At 51.9% G+C, this 16,372-nt stretch overlaps 6 protein-coding genes across 6 annotated transcripts; 3 read left to right on the top strand and 3 right to left on the bottom strand.

Annotated features, from left to right (window-relative positions):
- Positions 1-1,107: 1,107 nt before the first annotated feature.
- N7468_000380 (cardiolipin synthase) lies at positions 1,108-2,493 on the bottom strand (the record flags this gene model as incomplete). Its single annotated transcript, XM_058469677.1, has 5 exons — positions 1,108-1,237; positions 1,569-1,833; positions 1,901-2,223; positions 2,278-2,397; positions 2,447-2,493. The coding sequence occupies 5 exons, from the start codon at positions 2,491-2,493 to the stop codon at positions 1,108-1,110; spliced, it is 885 nt and encodes a 294-aa protein (XP_058335708.1).
- A 939-nt stretch (positions 2,494-3,432) lies between these two features.
- Positions 3,433-5,230, top strand: N7468_000379 (uncharacterized protein; the record flags this gene model as incomplete). The annotated part of the gene is made up of 3 exons (XM_058469676.1): positions 3,433-3,846; positions 3,946-4,428; positions 4,514-5,230. 3 exons carry the CDS (start codon positions 3,433-3,435, stop codon positions 5,228-5,230), a joined length of 1,614 nt encoding a protein of 537 aa, XP_058335707.1.
- A 651-nt stretch (positions 5,231-5,881) lies between these two features.
- Positions 5,882-8,133, bottom strand: N7468_000378 (uncharacterized protein; the record flags this gene model as incomplete). The annotated part of the gene is made up of 7 exons (XM_058469675.1): positions 5,882-6,134; positions 6,236-6,339; positions 6,391-6,671; positions 6,717-6,777; positions 6,825-6,945; positions 6,996-7,171; positions 7,219-8,133. 7 exons carry the CDS (start codon positions 8,131-8,133, stop codon positions 5,882-5,884), a joined length of 1,911 nt encoding a protein of 636 aa, XP_058335706.1.
- A 1,817-nt stretch (positions 8,134-9,950) lies between these two features.
- N7468_000377 (uncharacterized protein) lies at positions 9,951-11,111 on the top strand (the record flags this gene model as incomplete). The annotated part of the gene is made up of 1 exon (XM_058469674.1): positions 9,951-11,111. The coding sequence occupies one exon, from the start codon at positions 9,951-9,953 to the stop codon at positions 11,109-11,111; it is 1,161 nt and encodes a 386-aa protein (XP_058335705.1).
- A 1,371-nt stretch (positions 11,112-12,482) lies between these two features.
- N7468_000376 (flavin monoamine oxidase family protein) lies at positions 12,483-14,125 on the bottom strand (the record flags this gene model as incomplete). The annotated part of the gene is made up of 2 exons (XM_058469673.1): positions 12,483-13,768; positions 13,822-14,125. 2 exons carry the CDS (start codon positions 14,123-14,125, stop codon positions 12,483-12,485), a joined length of 1,590 nt encoding a protein of 529 aa, XP_058335704.1.
- A 370-nt stretch (positions 14,126-14,495) lies between these two features.
- On the top strand, positions 14,496-16,189 carry N7468_000375 (uncharacterized protein; the record flags this gene model as incomplete). Its single annotated transcript, XM_058469672.1, has 2 exons — positions 14,496-15,865; positions 15,916-16,189. 2 exons carry the CDS (start codon positions 14,496-14,498, stop codon positions 16,187-16,189), a joined length of 1,644 nt encoding a protein of 547 aa, XP_058335703.1.
- Between the last annotated feature and the right edge of the window lie 183 nt (positions 16,190-16,372).

Here is a 16,372-nt window from a genome sequence, read left to right as displayed (position 1 = left end):
GCAGCGGACCCAATTACGCAGCGAAGGAGGCTGCGTATAGCCGAAATGGGCCTTTGATGGACCCCAACACAGCGAAACCTGCAAACAGAAGAATGACATACACGTAGGAAACTGGGATGAGCTTGGGTGGATCCATGAGTCAAGAGGAGTCAAGGTGGGCCTAACCGAATCAGAGATTTTTCTTTTCCATTTTTATTTCCGTTTCCACCAACCGACCTTCGGAGTTAGACCCGGCGTTTAGCCGCTGACCAGTCGAAGGCCCTTGGACTAACATCAAGGATGCGATTGGGTCCAGAGATGGGTCCCTTCACGGAATATCGAATTCCTATCGGGAACCCCATTGGGCGATAAAAGTGGGAGCTTATCCAGTCGGTATATGGGAGAGGAGGCAGTGGGCCCCTATCCCCATGGCCGCTCTGTAATCTTGCAGAGAGGAATACATATTCCGTGGGTTCTTCGCTCCCCCGAGTAATGTCGGTCGAGCCCCGGCCCAAACCGGCCCCATCACGAGTCAAAAAAACTTCGGCAAGATTCTATAGATCTCTCCGATGCGACCTCGCCCTCGGTACTCGATCTGTATGCACCTAAGCTGCGTGTGCGTATTACCATGCATTGGCTCGTCCAGGGCAGCCCTTGGGTCATAGAAGGCGTACGCCGATAACTATTGCTCCAAGGCTGTGCCTTGAGTGTGGCATCAGTAATTGATGTTGAATCCGTCCTGGAGTTCTGGGAGTTCCAAGTCCCGAGATGCAGCACAGTATAACCTTGGAAACCGAACCTACGATAACTGAGCCCCACCTTGGAGGCAAAAAGCACGGGCCTCATGCATCTACGCAGTCGCAGGTACATGTGATCTGCCGAGCCAAGCAACCGTTGGAAACACATGGAAAGCTGATCGCAAACGGGATCACCCTGGAAGATCTGCTCTCCCAACACACCAACATGATTTCTCCTCATAAGGCCCTATGCAGACATGTTGCAACGGGCATAGCACCACAAAGGAAGAACCGGAGACCTTTGAGCAACGGAAATAAAACATATGGATTCTAATACAGGACGATAGATCGCCTAATGCAAAAATAATATACAGGGTGGATGCAAATGTCTTCAGTGCTTGCGTTTGGCGGCTGCAGCAGCGATCCGCTTCTGGACTTCCTCTTTGCTGAGGATCTTCACCGCATTGTTGGAGAAGACGTAGCTCAGGCCCGACCAGATAGTAGTGCCAGCAACAAGGTACCTATTCCAATGTTAGTCTCGGGATTGGAAAGATATCAAAATAGGAAAAGGCATGCAATCGGAAAAACGAAAGAAAGCAGTTGGGAATAAAAAAAAAAAGGAGGCAAAATGTACAAAAACATACAACAGTCAGGATTCGCATGTGGTCACCCACCATACTACTAACTGACCGGCGTGTGGCTTAAGTACGGCTGAGCGGACGGGAAGCCCTGTTCTCCACACCCTGTGGTCGTATGTGCTAGGCTTCCCGCTTGGATTGCCTATAACGGGCTGCGCCAGTCCCCCAACAAAAAATCGCAAACAAAGAGAAAGGGGAAAGGGAATGAACTCACTGGAATCCAGTCATGACTTCACCCAAATGCCAAGCACTGATGATGGGCTCGGGTACCACAGGCAAAGCAATTGCGCTACCAACCAACACCAGCTGCAGCGCAGTGTTGATCTTCGAGATCTCGGTCGGCTTGACTTCGGCAGAGGGAAGCGAAAAATCCCAGTACCGCGCCATGGTCTTTGGTGGCGGAAGAGAGATCCACCGGTAGTAGATCGCAGAGATGGCCAATCCAATGTCGCGGCCGAGAATGATCACGGCTAGCCATACTATACGACAGGTTAGCTGCAGAAGCTTGCTTGGGCATACGCCAACTTGGAGTCTGGGCGGACGTACCGGGAAGAGCCCCGTTCACCGCTAAGCATGCAACTCCAATCGTCATCAGTAGTTTGTCGGCCATGGGGTCAATAATTGTCCCCACAACCGTCTGCAGCGAATATCGCCGAGCGATGTATCCGTCGACAAGGTCGGTGATGCCTGCATAAGCGAACAGCGCCAGTGCGGCTGCATGGTATTCATGGACAAGGAGGTAGCCCACCGCCGGTGCAGCCAGTAGTCGTGTGAAGGTGAGAATGTTAGGGATAGTGTAAATATTCTCATGGCTTTTAGCAAGGGGAATCTTGGACAGTAGCCGTTTGGCTGGGGCGGAAATTTTAGAGCTGCTCTCATTAATACCTAAGGGAGAATATTCAGTGCTAAGGATTGAGACCTACGTAGTCGATTCGTTCGCTTCATTCGGTTCTTCCGGTGGTTTGGAAGTTGAGAAGCGTTTCTGCAGGACAAGCACTGATACCCTAGGAGGAGAGTGCAGGTATGTATTTGCGCATGATTTCCTAGGCTAAGTTAGCTCGCATAGAAGATTGGGGATGCGTATCACCCTACCGTGTTGACAACGGGACTGAAGACCGAGACTGCGTCAATGTAGACATGGATATGGAGCGTGCCACCTCTCGCGGGATATATACCTGGACCGCTTGAAGTCGGAGGCAATTTTGGATTGACTTGTTCTCAATGTTCGCTCTCAGAGGCTGAAGCAGCTGGGCTGCCCTGGGTGAAAACATATTGATACAGGTTTAAAGACGTCACAGACGCTAGGCTTGTAGACAATTTGCCCCTAGGAGGACTGGAAGGACAGGTACGTCGACTGATATACCTTGACGACATGCAAAACTAGATCTGTAAGTGGTGCTCAAGTCCAATTATGCATGGAACTTGATATGCTCGAGAAGAAGCAATGACGGGATAAATCACACGAGCAGCATCAAGGATCTCAGCAAAGCTCAAACAATACTCAAGTCCACTAGGATATGATGTAAGGAGAGCTCTATTGCACCAAGCAAAGCAAAACCCAGTGGATCAGCTACTCAATAAATCCGGAGTTCCCCAGACCAGATGACAACGGTCATTTCGCGTTTTGATGATGGGTCTCGGACTAACAATATCCCGGGACGGGCCTCGGTGCATCTTTTAGCTTCAAGCATGAATCTCTCCATGGAACACTAGATGCCCTCAAATTCTCGAAATTAGAAGAATTCTGGCCAACTGCAATATGCTATGCAGACTGAACAGTTCCTGCAACGCTACTGCCTGCCGAGGCAAGCTTGAGTCATTATGGCTGCTCACCCTCACGGGCCTCACTATGCCCAGGTGACGCGCCCCACACATGACAATCCGCCTGATGGCAGGCTCGCCGTATAAGCATTACCTATGTTTGAATCATATATCATCCCGAGTCGTAATAGTTAACTGTGTCCTACAGCTCTTGTGGTCGCAAAATCCATCAAAGAGCCCCGGCATGATAGGCCAACAGCTTCACAAATGGAGAGCAAGCGACTGCATATAGTCAGAGTCGGTGCTATCATTTCATTATGTGGCCGACGAGGGCGACCTCCAAGAGGGGCAGAAGGGGTTCGAACTCAACTTCGGGTCGAGTCCCTCCCCCTGGAAAAGAGATCAAAGTTCCCCTGCCTGTTCCACCGCCAGATCCGAACATGTCGGATCCACGCCTTCTCATCAATCGCCCATGCATCTATGAGCGGCGGCTACCGAGCGATGCCCATGTCGCAGCCTACGTTCAGCGCCTTCAGCATGGCTTCTACGCAAATGATGCGGTGTCCGACATGGACTCCGACCACGTGGACTTTCTCGGCATCACCTTCGTTTTCCACTCAGCTCAGTCTCTCAACCACCGCTTCAAATCTGCTGTGATTCGAGCCTCTGTCGCTGACGGCTCCGATGGAACCCAGAATACTTACTCTGCCTACCTGATGCTCATGACATGCGTCTAAAACCTCGCTTCCTCATGCACGCACCCCACCTCCTCTACGGGACAGTGTCTCCAGAAACTATGCAATGGAACTTCAGTCTCGCCGGTGCATTAGGGGGTCTCCGAAGGCCCCGTCAACGCGAGCATAATACCTTCCGGCGGTCTGAACGGCCGCTACAACCGCTATGAAATGATGCGCATCCAGGGCTCTGCTCGCACCCGGAAAAGCCCTCGCGGGCGCGCCTTCGATATAGAGTCCGGGGAAGTCGTCTGGTCCTTAGAGGAAAATAGTCTTGACCGCACCGGCCTTCCTCGGGAGTTCACCTTTGTCATGCTCGTCCAAAAACCAGCCGTGGACAGTAAGGTTTCTTTGGACATCAATATCGAGCCTGTCCTTCAATCACGAGTGGGGAGCTACCCAAATTGGATGCTTGCTTTGCCCGCATACCAACCCATCAGACGAAATCATGTCGATTTTAACAAAGAGATAGGCCAGCGTTTTACCCCTGCTATCCCTGGCCGCGGGTTCAATTTTGCTGGATTGAAAAGTGCGTTTGAAGATTACATGGCAATGCCAGGTCGTCATCACTCGCGGAGTGTAAGTTGTCTCGATTCCAAGGGAGAGCAATCAGTTCGAATCGAGCTGAATGAAATGTACGAAGAAAAACTGACTCACAATCTAGATCGAGATCCCAGCCAGTAACTCAACCCAGTTTAACGGCTATTCACCCGGGTCCCAAGGAAACCAAGGGTACCAAGCCGGGTGGGGTTTCAACCCGGCCAACCTGCTCTCAAGCAACGGCACTTCCTTCTCAGCCGCGGCAGTCCCAGGGGACGTTCTGCGCGCTGAGCTAGGCTCGCTCCCAATCGGTATTCAGGGCAGCAACTCCCAAACAGCGCCGCAAACCAGCAATACCACCGGGCAACCGCAATCGGGCGGTAACACCATGAATCTGAACATCAGGATCGAGAACCCTGCCCTGAACACCCCACACCACCACCAGTGGCGGTCTCCCGTTGCTACGGTAGAAGATGACGACAGCAACGAAGTTTTATCCGAAAGCAGCGTGGAGGAGGAATACAAGGAGAACGAGAATGAAGGCTGGCTTGCGTCCCTCCGATTGGAAGACAGTGAGCGGGCGCGCATGGTAGCTGGGAAGTGCTATGAGGAAGAGGAGAAGCAGCGCAGCCCCTCTCTTCCTCCTCTTTCAACACGGGACGCAAGCCACCGAGTGATGAGCATGGCGAATGTGCCGGTCACCCATTCGATGCTTTCGTCATTAGCTGGGACGAGGCAAAGCTGGGTCCAGCCAGACAGACGTAGCGTGCACCTGGGAGCCAAGACGCGCGAAGAGCAACCCAAAGAAAATCATTACATGGCGAGGGAGCGCCGTAAATGAAACTGGACCCCGCCCCACGCGCGACGACGAGGTGATATTACGTTCCGTATAATCGACGAGCTCTTGCTCAGGTGCCGCGGCAAAGCTGCGATGAGCTTTGCTCAAGATTGGCTTGCGATTACCCCTTGCTCATCTGGCTGAATGATACGGGTGTTTATTTGCCAGGATTCTATTGCCAGCCGGAGGTCAATTAAGTGCCACGCCACGGATCTTGACACGCAAGGCTACGTACGTACTTTTGCCAGTGGTGTTTACCTGGGCTAGTCCTTTTGATCCTTTTGATCCTTGTTGAACCATTGTTTTTTTAGTCTTATTGCTTCTGTCTTAACTTGGAGATACCCACTATGCGATCATTTTCATTGACTTTTCTGCTGATGTACGATGTATAACGTCTTTTCCTGATAACATGGAATATTTGGTCTCTGCGTTTATTTTGGCTTCTGAGGAGATTCATACTCCACTAGTACACAACCGTGAAAGGTAGCCTGCCATTTATGGGAAAGATATATTTCACAATTGCCGTCATCTGACATCTTAATCCGTGACTATGCCTACGGATAGTAAATGGAAGCGAACACAATGTCCATAAGAACTTGAGAAAGTACGCCTTCCAGAACGCCATACCAATCCCAAACGCCGAAACCCGGATCCTCAATAAAATTTCTCTTGGCCCATGAAGAACCAGGGTGGTCGTTCGTCAGAGAGGCTCTCAGCAGGAACCTTTATCGGCACAGGCACCGCCTCGTTGAATACCGCCACTGGCAGATGCTGCTGGGCTGGAGCTTTTCCGTCTGCGCTGGAGACTGCGGAAGACCGTGTGATGATGGGGTACACAACGCCACATTCCCAGTTTCGGCAGTTCATCTTGGGCTGAGCGGTGGCACGGTCTTTGACGAGGCGGCCCCTAGGGGAATCTGTCAGTATTGATGCTATTCCGATAAAAGAGTGGCACAAGGAAGCAAAGGGGCGAACGAGCCATAGAAATGGGATTATGTCTGAGCTTACCATGCGCTTTCAGAGATATTGGCACTGCCGATGTAAACCCAGCCTTTGCACTCCATATTGTCTTGCTCCAAAGAGATAGGTTGGTCCGGCCAAACATAAATGAGCTTGGATAGTTAGCATCTTGCGCCGACGGTAGGAACATTGAATTTCCGTACTTTGTTATGCATAAGAGCGCCGCGTCGGCTCTCACAGTCTTTCAGAACATGCCGAGGGAAGCTAGGACTTTTCCACCACTTTTCCTGGAAGCAGATGGTTCCCGCGGTGTCAAGAGGCCGAGCATGGGCGGCATGGGCGGTGCGGTCAGAGGGGAAATAGACGTTCAAACGGTGCTTCCATTCGCCGCCAACCTTCTCCATCGCTTTGCGTCGATTATCCGGGAAAGAAGCTTTAGAAGATTTCGTATTACGGAGTGTGTATTCAGTCATTCCATCATCGCCTTTTTATATTGTTAGCTCAATCACTTCTCCTTGAAGAAACTTACCCTTGCAAGCAAGATAGATCGCGCGGAGAAATTCTTCGTTCAGAGAACCAATGGATGAAGTCTACTCGAGTTAGCAAATAAACCCCCCAGGCGGAGTTCCATACGTACGATGTAGTCGATGTTGATTGGGGACGAGGATTGAAGACCTAGCTGGCTAACAGCCCGTCCAAGACCGCAGTATCCGGTACCTTTCCACGGGTCTTGGGCGCTAGGGCCGGTGGTACCGCCGCTGATAATATGTCAATGAATCTTCTATTTACAGAGGCAAAAAGTACTCACATTGAATGGACGAAGGCATATCGCATTGTTTCAGCGAAGTCGTATGTTCCAACCCGGTCGATGAGTTTGGAAGACAGCCCACTCGCCTTCATGAAATCAACGAGACTCAGATAAAAGGGAGTCTCCTGAGTAGTGGACCCTGCCGGCCTACGCGGAAGGTCGATGAGAAAGACGGTCTGCATTATGGTTAGAAAGGAGTCCTTTGAACGGTGACGTGCCTTACATTTTCCATTAGCCCGCTCTCGCCCCAGTCATGACGCGTAAGGTTGGCAGTCGGGACAACAATCCTAAGATAGTCTGTGTGGCAAAGCAACATCAACTTGGAATGCATGCAGTTGGATTGTGCGTTCATGGGTGGGAAGACTAATTCAGTCTGCGTTAGGAAACTGCTTTGCTGTCTCAAGGCGAGCCGCTCTTCTTCCGTTTTGGCGCTCATGACGAGCATCAATTTGGTGCTGTCCATATCGATTTTAGAAAACAGCCAGTCTGTGTCCCATAGAAACGAGCTCAGAAGAGCAAACTTTAGTTGAGATCGCTGGATGACCTCTTCGATGGTGATATCATCGCCCACACGTGGAGTTTTGGCGAGGCAAGTCTTCTTAACAATGCCGTGTGGGAATTGAACTCCTGGCCTGGCACTTGGAAAATTGTCGCGATACCCGAGGGAAGCAGTTGTGGTAGTCTCAGCGGAGGATGGGTCAGGCGAGTCTGCGTCAAGCTGTCGCGCAAATTTCAAGGCCTTGGAACCGCCTCGTCCAGGTGGGCTCATAGATTTCTCAGCTTTCCGCTTAGACAAACGGGCGAGACGCTCTTCTTCCATCTTCTGACGGTCAAGGAGACCAAGGCCTGAGATGCCCATAGGCTGGGGCTTTTCGTGAGTAACAGTTACAGTTGATGGCTTACTCTCCTCGTCCGGCTGCTCAATAGACATGGCAATTGCTTTCTTCAAGTCTCCGTCGCTGTCATCATCTGTATCAGAGCCGACGACTGAATTCGACTTCGGGAACACTTCCTGAACATCCGAGTCGTTACTCGAGTCGTTTGTCAGATCCACAACACCCTGGGCGCGAGACTGTTCGGCCTTGTACTCAGCCAGGGATGCCCGGATGGCGGCCTGCAAATCCTCATCGTCATCCATCACAAGAATGGTTGCAAGCGTAGAAGTTTAGCAGAACAGGATATGTCAAGAGAAACCGAAAGAACGGAGGTTGGATAAGAAAGCAGACGAAGGAGGGTGGAAACAAGTCGCTATCGATTTGCCCGGGGAAGCCTTGAGCCGCAGGCCATAGAGTTGCGGAGACAGAAAACAGACCCTGGTATCCAGTAAAGATTACTAGTAGATACGCTTTGATCTATTCTCTGCTGGGTCCTCTGATCTTTCCTTCTGCTTCAAACGTGTTTATACGGATTAACCCTTCCCGATCGGGGTACCACGTGACCTTCCTCATATATGTTGGCATGGATTAGTTTCAGGCTTATTCCAGACTTCGTGAATTTGATATATCAGCATTGCAAAGCAAAACAGGTTGGCTGCTTCAGTATCCGATGAACGTGACCAGGTGCGACCACACGCGGGCACACCTATCAACGTAGGTCGATTTACTACTCGAGGAAGGAAGTAGAAGCACCAGGATTTGGAACACTGCTTAGGTAGTATCTTTCATCGATATATGCGGGAGTGAGCCTTGTAAGGGACCTCTCTGCTATGAGCGCCTGCAGCCGATACTGTGATATATGTATCACTGCCAAATTCGCCTCGGTATGGTCCCAATCTGGACGCAGAGTTCTCTCCATGTAGCTTTGGAAGCCTTCATCGCAGTCCAGGAAACACCGTTATCTGCCTTTGCAGCAAAGAGACTAACCATCGCAGCCTAGTACCGCAACAATGCTAGGAACAATCGAAAATTTGCCTGAATAATACCCCGCTCGACATCCATTGGCGTAGGCAACCCACATTGCATAGCGACACCTAAATGGGCTCGGGAAGAGGTTTGTGGGGGGGGGGAAGTCCATTTGAGCCATCATCAGCTCATCTTCCAAGGCACAGGCCATTCTCGAGTCTCTCGGTCTACCAGGAAGTTAATATCACTGGCTATGAGAACGAGCGGGGCAGTAAAAGCAGCAACGATCGAATAGCTTTGTTCGCACGTTTTGGGGGGGGGGTTTAAGCCAACGTGGCTCTCATAGAAGCCACCCGAGAGAACAGCGTTGAGCTTCCTGCTTGCTCTAGCTTTCAGGAGATTCAAGTTTTGAGACAAGAAATCCAACAGTCGTTCTGTTGGTGAATACGTAGGTAAGCACCGACGAGTTCCACGGATCTGATTGGATCGACAATACGATCGGAGGAGTGCGGGGCTATAAATAGGTGAGATCATCCAACAAGCTTATCATAGCCAGTGGCCTTGCAGATCGCAGGTGGACTCGGTCAATTAGATCCTGAGAAATGCGCTGAAGTGAAGCCACGAAATTATCGGCAGCTCGGCAGAAGGACTGCGACGGGGCAGCCCGAACCAACTCGTACTGTTGGTTTGAAAGGGATGGACCTGCGGTGTTCAGGGGAATTGAACGCTAGACATCCCATTCCCACATTGTCTCAACGTTATATACCCTGCTCCTGCGTCTATGCGGTGCAGAGTATCGGTCAAACACTCCATCGCCTCATAATGGCTCGTAAAGGAATCCGCAGAACCCACACTGGGTGCATTACCTGCAAGTCAGTATACCTGCTCCTTCCCCTCTTTTATCTCGGCCCATGTCAGTAACTCTGCTCTTTGCAGGTCTCGAAGGGTGAAATGTGACGAAACACGCCCTATTTGTAACAGATGTCGGACCACTGGACGTAAATGCGAAGGATACATCGCATGGGTCCCTCGGTCGCTCCGGCAGGTACAGCCATTACTGGTGCCCGGCTCGGATCTATCTGATTTTCGAGGGCTGGATTTCTATCGTCGTTGTATGGCACCAGACATGGCTGGGACTTTACCTCGCTCCTTTTGGACACATATCGTCCCTCAGGTACTTCATCAAGAACCCGCCGTCCGCCACGCTGCCCTAGCCATGAGTGCATTATATGAGAAGTATCGAGGGAAGCGCGAGATATCCAATGCGGACAAAAGATATGCAATCCACCATTATAATGCAGCATTGCAGCAGATTGCCCTTTCCAAACCAGAGAATCTGGACGTGGTCGTCATCGCCTGCATGCAGTTTATATGCATCGAGTTCCTGCGCGGCAACCCCAGCGGCGCCATGGTGCACTACCAGTACGGCAAAGCCCTCCTCCTCACCTACAATGCCAGTGCAGCCCTGCTGGACATCTTCCGCCGGCTCAACTTTTTCATCTTCTTCTTCTCGAATTTCGCCGGCACCGCACAAACGGACTACCACTGCCCACCTCCTTCCGGGCCTTTCGAAACAATCGACCAAGCGCAAGAAGCCCTCGGCTGGCTCACATATCGCACAATGAAACTCGCAGCCGGCATAATCATGAACCCGAAGAAAGTATACAACCCCGAATACGCCCCGGCCATCTTCTCGCAGTGCGAAGCATTGAACCAAGACTTTGAAGACTGGTCTAAAGCGGTTGCCCGCTTAAAGCGCCGACACCCACTTGACGTCCAAATGGACGCGTACAAGCTCCTTGAGGCAAGGTGGCTCGTCTGCAAGATATGGGCACGGGGCAATACATCCCCCGATGCCTTGAAGTCCGAGAAGGAATTCCGGCGTATTGTTGAAATAGCGTGTAATGTTGCAGGCGGGCGAGATAAACCGGAGAAGTCACCCTTCGGGTTCCCTGCCCTACTGTACTTTGTGCTCATGCATAGTAGGACACTGGAGCTGCGCCTTGTTGCGTTGAACATTTTCAAAGAGAAGTGCCTTTCGGAATCGATGCTGTGGGATTCCGAAATGATCTATCAGTCGGCTAAGAAGGCCATTGAAGAAGATCATAATATTGCGCTAGACCGAGAGTTAGACCGGAGAATGGATGGAGGTGGGCCGGTCCTCGATGAAAAGCCAGGTCAGATATACGCGCCCACCCAGTCATTATGTTCGTGGGTTCTTGTCGTAATGGATGCCTGCGCTGATATGCGGCAGCCGAAAAAGATTACGAACTGAATGAATCTTGAGCATGCAATATACTTTAGATAAAATGCAAACATTGCCGGCTCCATTTTGTCTCTGCTCCATCTGAAGGGAGGTAAGTTTGCCCTGCAGAGAAGCGTATCGCTGGCCGTTCCGCTCGAGGCAGTTCCGCTGCAATATATCCCAATTCACGTCTTCAAGCTTGCTGGTGTTGCCATGGCCGTATGCACTATAGCGAGAGTGCTGAGCTGTACAAAGACTGTTGTCGAGATTCCATGGCTCATAGGAATTGAATATCGGCGTTGAAAAAGCTTTGGCTCTTGTCAACTTCGTTCTTCTCAAGTGGCTAGGAGAGCGTTTCTCTGCATTACCTGATTGATTCCAGTGGTACCCGTGCATCAGAGCTCCATCCTGCGTGGGATCCAGTAGTGCATCATCCGATCCAACGCATGGTTCAGTTGTCCCTTTCCATTCTGCTTTCTATGCCGGGCTGTTATACTTGAGGTAAGAATCATACGCGATCGAATGCGCATCATGAAAAGTGGCAATTATGCTGCATTTCATCTTTTACATCAGAGCTATTCAGCTTTGCTCGAATCGGCAGAAAGAAGCTGTCTTTGGGGATAGGGGCCGGGGGAACTGGAAAAACATCAGCTTGGGCAGTTTCTCATTAATGATCAGGATGGCCAGACCTACGAGTGCCATTCACCTGCTCTTGTATGGGCGCTAGAGCCTCTGTATGCTCTGCGATGTATCGTTCTCTTAAACGCGGCGCGGCGAAGAGAAAGCAAACACTGAAGACGAACAGGATATGCAGTGTTCTACACTGAGCCCGCTGAAACCATCGGAAGAGCCCAGCAACTTCTGTGAAAGGCATGATGGCCTCTCCCTGGCGGGCCTTGCTGGATATGAAAAGGCTGTTCACTCATCGTGTAGCCGCCCCCATCCTTGCGAAAAAGGAGAGTTAAGAGCTACAGTCGCTAAGCGACTTGACAAATACGCCTGATAAAACCAGGCGCCCTGCACGTCGCAGCAATGGTCCCAATGGTAAATGCTTATCAGAGCCGTTCCCCGCTTCGAATTAAGCCTAACGAGATTTATGGCGAAACCACGGTGCGCCATGTGGAACGGACTATAAGGGGAACGAGTGGCGATGATCGATTGTGAGTGGCTGATTGACACAACAAATGCGACTAGGGTGATTGCATGGCTGCAACACAGTTCTACCAGCTGCAAAGGAACAAATATCGGGACATCGGAAGGTTTCTAAGACTCTATGGAAAATTCAAAGTGCGCAATGGGATGGGATAAACTCGCTGTGAAAAAATGATTCTACTCAATGCAAAGAATGCCGAGTATGACCCACAAGTGACTATTTCCAAATCACTGTGTCAGGATATTTACTTAAGCTTGCAGGCTGGCAAGCTCCTTCTCATCATACGGGATGCCAAATCTCTGTAGCAAGTTGGTGGCAGCGGTTTCACCCGTTTTGAAAGCACCATGCACACAGCCATTGGCAACCAAAGTGCAATGCTCACCGGCGAACTGCAAGGGGCTACTCTTGTGGTTGGCCAGCGAGTCAATAAGCAGATCAGGCTCATCGCCAACTTTATCGGCAGAGTACGTGCCGTACCCGGCCAACGGGTCCTGGGTCCAGTGTGTAGTTTCAACACTGATCAGGCGGGGAAGGGCTTTGTAGGGTTCAGCCCGGAGAAGCTTGAACAGCGGCTCGAAGAACTTGTAAATCTCCTTCTGATTCTGCATTGCTTCGATGCGCTGGGTCAGCGGCTCGGCGATCTGGACGCACAGCTCCTTGCCGCCGGTCATGATCCACAGGTTAATCGTAACGGTGGGGTAATTGAGAATGTTGTCTCGCTCTCCGAAAGAGCTGAGGCTATCGGTCGAGCTAACCGAGGAGCCGGCTGACGGTTCCGACTCTTCGGCAGGGGAGGGGTAGAAGATGAATTGGTCGTTGTCCTTGGGCCAAAAGACATCGGCGAATTCGAAAAATACTTTACCCAACGCGGCATAGCTCCAGCGAGACATGCCCTCATCGATGTCACTCGGCAAGGGCGGGTTGAAGTTGATCAGTTTATGGTGGTAGACTCCCATTGGGACAGACATAATCACAGCGTCTCCTTCCACGAAGCCCGGGTTTCCAGCAGGATCTTTGTAATGCACACGCATCGGTTCGACGCCTTCTTCGTTCCACTCCACGTTCTCGACGAGATGGTTGAGTCGGATCACGTTAGGGTCGCTCTTGAGAGACTGGGCGGTCCAGTTCACAATGCGGTCGTAGCCGCCTTTCATGTACAGGTTTCGTTCAGTGATGAAGTAGGATAGGTGCTTGGAGGAGGCCTGCTCGATGCTGGTTCCTATCCATAATTCGACTTCACGGAGAGCCTGAGGCGCCCACTGGCGCTCATCGTCCGTGATCAGCTGGTGTTCGAGGACAAATTCCTTGACGAATTCGCTGACGGGACGGTCGTGGGCGTCGGGGTGACTGTCGTAATACCATTCGCAGTAGTCGGCGAATTCGTCGGCGACCTTCTTGGCCTTGAACTGGGATCCAGCACGGCCTTCACGAGTGAAGTAGAGGGGAGCGCCGTCATCGTAGTAGTAGGGGATGGCAAGGCGGGGGATGAGTTTCACTAAGCTGTTCTGGGAGGTCTCGTGCATCCAAGCGGCACCTGCGCCCGGTAAGCAGCTTGTTCCGACGAGTCCAGGGTAATGTCGTACATACCGATGTCACGGACATGGTCACCATTCCTGCTGGTCAAGATTCGACCGCCGATGCGGTCGCGGGCTTCCAACACGACCACTTCACATCCGGACCGGCGGAGCAAAGCAGCAGCGCGAAGACCAGAGATTCCGGCTCCCACAACAATCACCTTTCGTGGCTCCGACCTCACTGCGCGTGGTGCCTCATCAGGGGCAGACTCGATTCGAGCCGCCTCGAGGCGCGCAGCCAGGTCGGAGCCACAATTACTTGGTTTTATGGGACTACTGCCCGGGATTGAAGAAGACACATGGAATGACTGGGACATTCTGAGTTGGCAAGTGGACATTCGGCGGTGACCGCAAGTAGGGGAAGACTGAGCGTTGTCTCTCGTAGGACTTTCCGAGTTGGAAGAAGGTGAAACGGAATCGAAGGAAGCTTAGCACCGGCGCTGGCCCACTTTATCCGCCACCAAAGAAAAATCTCTTATCTCCACAGGGCGATAAAAGTCGCATGAAACTGGAAAGTTGCGCGTGGGAGGAAATCTCTTCCCTTATCAGTTCCTTTCCAAGCTGACGCCCCTGCCCCGAGCCCCCTCCTTTTTCAGAGAGAAAAAGCCCCTCCTCTGATTTTGGTCGAAGGACTTCTCTGCCCCTTGATAATCGTCAACTCTGGGCCCGGGGTTCTGGGGCGCACTGATGAGCGACGCAATCCGGTTGAATTCTCCTGCTGGGCCCTTCGGGCCTGCCAATACTGCCAATACTGCCAATGCCAATGTGGAGCATGAAGCCTATACACTGGAGTTGGATCTACCTGGAACTGAGCGCATTTTTCCCGCTGCCAATGGGGAGATCACGCTCATCCCGAGTCCAACTGACTCGCCGGACGATCCACTCAACTGGCCCACGTGGCGCCGGTACTGGCACGCGTTCCTCGTGCTCTTCATTGTTGCCCTGACCGCGGCCACCTCCAACGACGCCGGTACCGCTGGCAATGGAATGAACGCGCAGCTGGGGATTTCTTGGGACGATATTAATACTGCGGCTGGTGTGCTGTTCGTCGGCATTGGCTACTGTAGTTTGCTCTTGAGTCCGGCCCCGTTCTTGTACGGTCGACGGATCTCCTACTTGCTATGTTTGCTGTTCTCCATCGTGGGCTCGATCTGGTTTGCCCGCGTGCAGACCGTGCAAGACAATATCTGGAATCAGTTGTTCGTTGGGGCATCCGAGTCATGCGCTGAGGCATTGGCCCAGTTGTCCTTGTCGGATCTCTTCTTCCAGCATCATCGAGGACTGGTTTTGGGTTTATACATTCTGGCGACTAGTATTGGTACATTTCTGGGACCGCTCATTGCGGGCTTCATTACAGATAGCGATGTCCTGGGATGGAGATGGGTCGGTTGGCTAGCGGTCATCATTTCAGGCGCGACCCTGGTCGTCTTCCTTTTTGGGCTGGAGGAGACGTCCTTTGATCGCAAAAGTGTCCTGCAGGGACAGGACATTCAGCAACAGACCAAACAAGCCGTGGCCGATCGTCCCTTGGAGGAGAAGGACCAGCAACCACGGATCGATTCCGTCTCTTCTCCGGCGGACGAGGAGTCTGGGCGTAAACAGGGCAAGACGTATTTTCAGCGTATTGCGCTGATCACCCCTTCTCCGACACTAATCGGAAGCGGGTTCAAGCAGTATTTCCGTCGCATGTGGCACACCCTGCGCATCTTCAGCTTCCCTGCTGTCCTGTACTCGGGACTGCAGTGGGGTGCCCAGGATGCTTGGCTGACTTTCTACTTGACCGTTGAGGAGGACAACTGGTATGATGCCCCGTGGAACTACTCCGACGCAGCCGTCGGGATCATGAACGTCCCAACCCTAATCGGCGCCTGCATCGGCTGTATCTACGGTGGCTGGTTCTCCGACTACTTCGTGATGTGGATGGCTCGCCGTAACCACGGTGTCTTCGAAGCCGAGTCCCGTCTCTGGCTCTTGTTCCCGGTGGCCATCATTGCCCCAGCAGGTCTGATGCTATTCGGCATTGGATCGGACAAGGATGGAACTGGCCCTGGCCCTATGTGGGTCTTGGCTTTATTGGTTTTGGCTGGGGCTGTGCTGGTGATCTCAGCATGGCTTATCTTCAGGATGCTTATCCAGACATGGTTCTGGAGGGCATGGTGGGCGTCTCCGTCATCAACAACACCATTGCCTGCATTTTCACGTTCACCGCTCAGTATTGGCTTGATGCCGAGAGTCTGTCGAAGACTTTCATCGCAATTGGCGTGCTGAGCTTCGGATTTCTCATGACGACTGCCCCTATGATCTACTGGGGCAAGACTTGCCGCAAGCTGACTCGCAAGCGGTATGAGAACTTTCTGCGGATCCGTGATGGCATCCTCTAGGCTCCTAGGAGTACTCCAGTACTACTAGGAGTAGGTTTGGAATATGGGCATTGTTGGCCTCTGTGTATGTGTATGTATGCATAATTTGAGACTAACAGCGTTCAAGCGATTATGATGAGATATATGGGGATTTTATTGCATTTTGGCCTGTACATGTTTCGGATGTGAGGTCTGCTAGACTAT

The sequence above is a fragment of the Penicillium chermesinum genome (assembly GCF_028974085.1).
Source record: "Penicillium chermesinum strain IBT 19713 chromosome Unknown utg000001l:1.0-1975020.0:1.0-1976611.0, whole genome shotgun sequence".
Lineage (NCBI taxonomy): Eukaryota > Fungi > Ascomycota > Eurotiomycetes > Eurotiales > Aspergillaceae > Penicillium > Penicillium chermesinum.
The sequence above is the reverse complement of the archived record's forward strand: the minus strand, read 5'-3'. Positions and strand labels throughout refer to the sequence as shown.